Source organism: Seriola dumerili, unplaced genomic scaffold (assembly GCF_002260705.1).
Source record: "Seriola dumerili isolate Sdu_G_001 unplaced genomic scaffold, Sdu_1.0 BDQW01000242.1, whole genome shotgun sequence".
NCBI lineage: Eukaryota > Metazoa > Chordata > Actinopteri > Carangiformes > Carangidae > Seriola > Seriola dumerili.
Genome location: NW_019174497.1, coordinates 1,115,026 through 1,117,616, shown reverse-complemented (window position 1 = coordinate 1,117,616; position 2,591 = coordinate 1,115,026). Strand labels below are relative to the sequence as shown.

The window sequence follows — 2,591 nt, the reverse complement described above, 5'->3', positions numbered from 1 at the left end:
ATACAGTAGGCTATTGTCGAAACGTGTCAGGCATTAAAAGTAAAGACATGATTTCTGCGAAATGATTTCTAAAAATAATGCCATGAATATTTTTTAATTATAAATTAACTTTATACAATGTGCAGTAAACAGAAAAAAAAAATCAATATTTGTTGTGACCAACCTTTGCCTTTAAAACAGCACCAGTTGTCTCAGGTATATTTGCCATAGTTTTGTCTGGTAGGTTGTCCCAAGCATTGAAACAGGTCTCCTGTGGATTTAGTCTGTCTTAGTGTGTTCTGTCTCTTCATGTGATCCCGGACTGACTCCATGAGATCAGGGCTCTGTGGAGGTCAGACCATCTGTTGCAGGACTACTTGTTCCTCTTGTCTCTGAAGATAGTCATTTATGACTCTCGCTGTATGTTTGGGGTTGTTGTAACTGCAGAATGAATTTGGCACCACCTAGACATGTCCCTGATAGTACTGTGTAGTGGATAAAAATCTAAACATCTAATGTGCCTAAAACCTTTGTACAGTCCTGTACAGTCAGTTGGCAGTTAAGGTACAGTTGAAAGTAGCGCAGTCAAATACAGAAGTCAAGTGACAAATCCTACCTTCATGAAGGTTATAATCATTTTTTATTGAACTTGTTTTAGTGAAGCATTGAATCATCTCTACGGTCATTTTTGAGGATGTAGTCTGTGGTGCTGTTGAACTGTATTACATTATACAGAGAGATATTTCTGATAATTAGCTGACTGTCATTGTTATGAATGGGGTGGAGTGTATATCTGTCTTAATTTTAAGAAAAAATGGTCCCTTATGGAAAATGGATCGACATGTTCATACATACATTAATTCTCTCACAGAAAAGTTCCGTAATCATAGGATATATTTTAGTGGGATGCTATAACAACTCAGCAGAATTTAAAAAATACAACACATCTGCTAGAAAACGCCATGTCAAAATGGTATATAGCACAGTTAATGTCATTGTGACATTACTTTCAATTACCGTGTGTATGAAAATGTGCTGCACAAATAGAGCATTACCTTCTCTTGCCTATGACCCCACTGATAAGTACAACACAGTAGTTCCTACAGCAATATCAGATTTTTGGGTTGGGTTTTGCCTGTAAGTTATATTTTCTCGGGATGAGAATGAAAGTTCAACAGTCCCATGCTTGTGCTGTTGAATACTATGTTTTCCCTAACACAGAGCCCTAACTGACTTGGATCAAAATTAATTGAGCACTGGCAGTTTTAAGATGATGTTCGCAGATAAATAGATTTGGGTTTATAAAAATCCAGGTTTAGAGGTTTGAACTGCTTTTAGTGTATTTGTATTTTTATTCAAATAAAAGATGCATATACACTTTCCAGCACAGTCTAAAACATAAGCTGAGATTTATTTCATAGCTAGTTTATTTATTCCAGTGATGACATATCCATAAGTATATGAAAGTCAACCATTAATAAAAAGATTTTTGTCTTGTGATCCCTTATTATCCCTTATCCCTAAGCATAATAAAGACCATAGATGCAAACCTTGATATTTTTATTTACAATGACTTTGACCAACTTTGTTGACATTTTGCATCAGAGTAAGATCAGATATTTCTAATATATAACTATTTACAATGTTGCTAATTGTAATTTCATCACATATGTTACTTTTCATAACAAAATGTACAAAGTGTTGCAAAAGACAGATTTAAATTTCAACATGCACATGTATTGCTAAAAATCATCCAGAGTATCATGACCTTTTTAAATTCTCAGTGAAGCTGCATACTGATGAGATATTGTGGATTATGAATTAAGAGAATGTATTTCGTTTTTTGCCATTGGAGTAACCGACAGAAACATCAGAATATACAAGTTTAAATTCAGAGGTATTTCGTATTTGTAGGCAAACATGATGCTGCTAAAAAATTCCTCTGATCAAGCCTAATAAATGAAATTTTTCAGATATTTCACAATTTTGGATGTTCAGGGAGAACATACACTCCACTCATCCAGACAGAGTCTCTTGGCTGTGTGCTGTGGAGAGGGGCTGAGAGCCGGCCTGAGCAGAGCTCTACGTCTCTCTGTCTCCTCTGCGGGAACACTGGGGGATTGTGGAGGTTGGTATCCAGGCTCCTGGGGATCCAGAGGGTCTTTGGAGAGCAGGATACAGATGGCAGGGACTGTCCTCTGCATAGTTGTTCCTGGTGCTCCCTGTTGTGGACTCTCCCAAACCTCATTCACTGTCTTGTAGTAGAGTTTGGACACCTGATGCAGCCCTCCCACTTTGCGTTTCAGGATCTCCACACAGGTGATGGTCTTGGTGACTCCCCTACCTGAACCAGTGAAGACCACCTGTCTCAGTGAGGTCCCGTTGTCGTCTCTTCCATCTTCTTGCATGCGAGCTGTTACAAACCGCAGTAAATTGCGGATCTTGCTTCCTTCTCTCACTCGCATGTGCAGAATGTCTGCTGCTAGGCCGGGGATGGGATAGGGGTTGCTGTCCTCTGTGCGGCTGATTCTCCTGAAGTTGCTCTGGCCAAGTTTTGAAGACAACGATGAAGACGGGACTGAAGGGTTGAATGAAGCAGACTGTGGTTCCAT

The 2,591-nt window shown here is 38.8% G+C and overlaps 1 protein-coding gene across 1 annotated transcript; it reads right to left on the bottom strand.

The window, feature by feature from the left end:
- Nucleotides 1-1,973: 1,973 nt before the first annotated feature.
- LOC111229756 (ribonuclease P protein subunit p25-like protein) lies at nt 1,974-2,591 on the bottom strand. Its single transcript, XM_022756226.1, has one exon. The coding sequence runs from the start codon at nt 2,589-2,591 to the stop codon at nt 1,974-1,976; it is 618 nt and encodes a 205-aa protein (XP_022611947.1).

Bases quoted from the DNA above. Each gene is read 5' to 3' on its own strand.
- LOC111229756 (XM_022756226.1), bottom strand. From the start codon at position 2,591: ATGGAACCACAGTCTGCTTCATTCAACCCTTCAGTCCCGTCTTCATCG.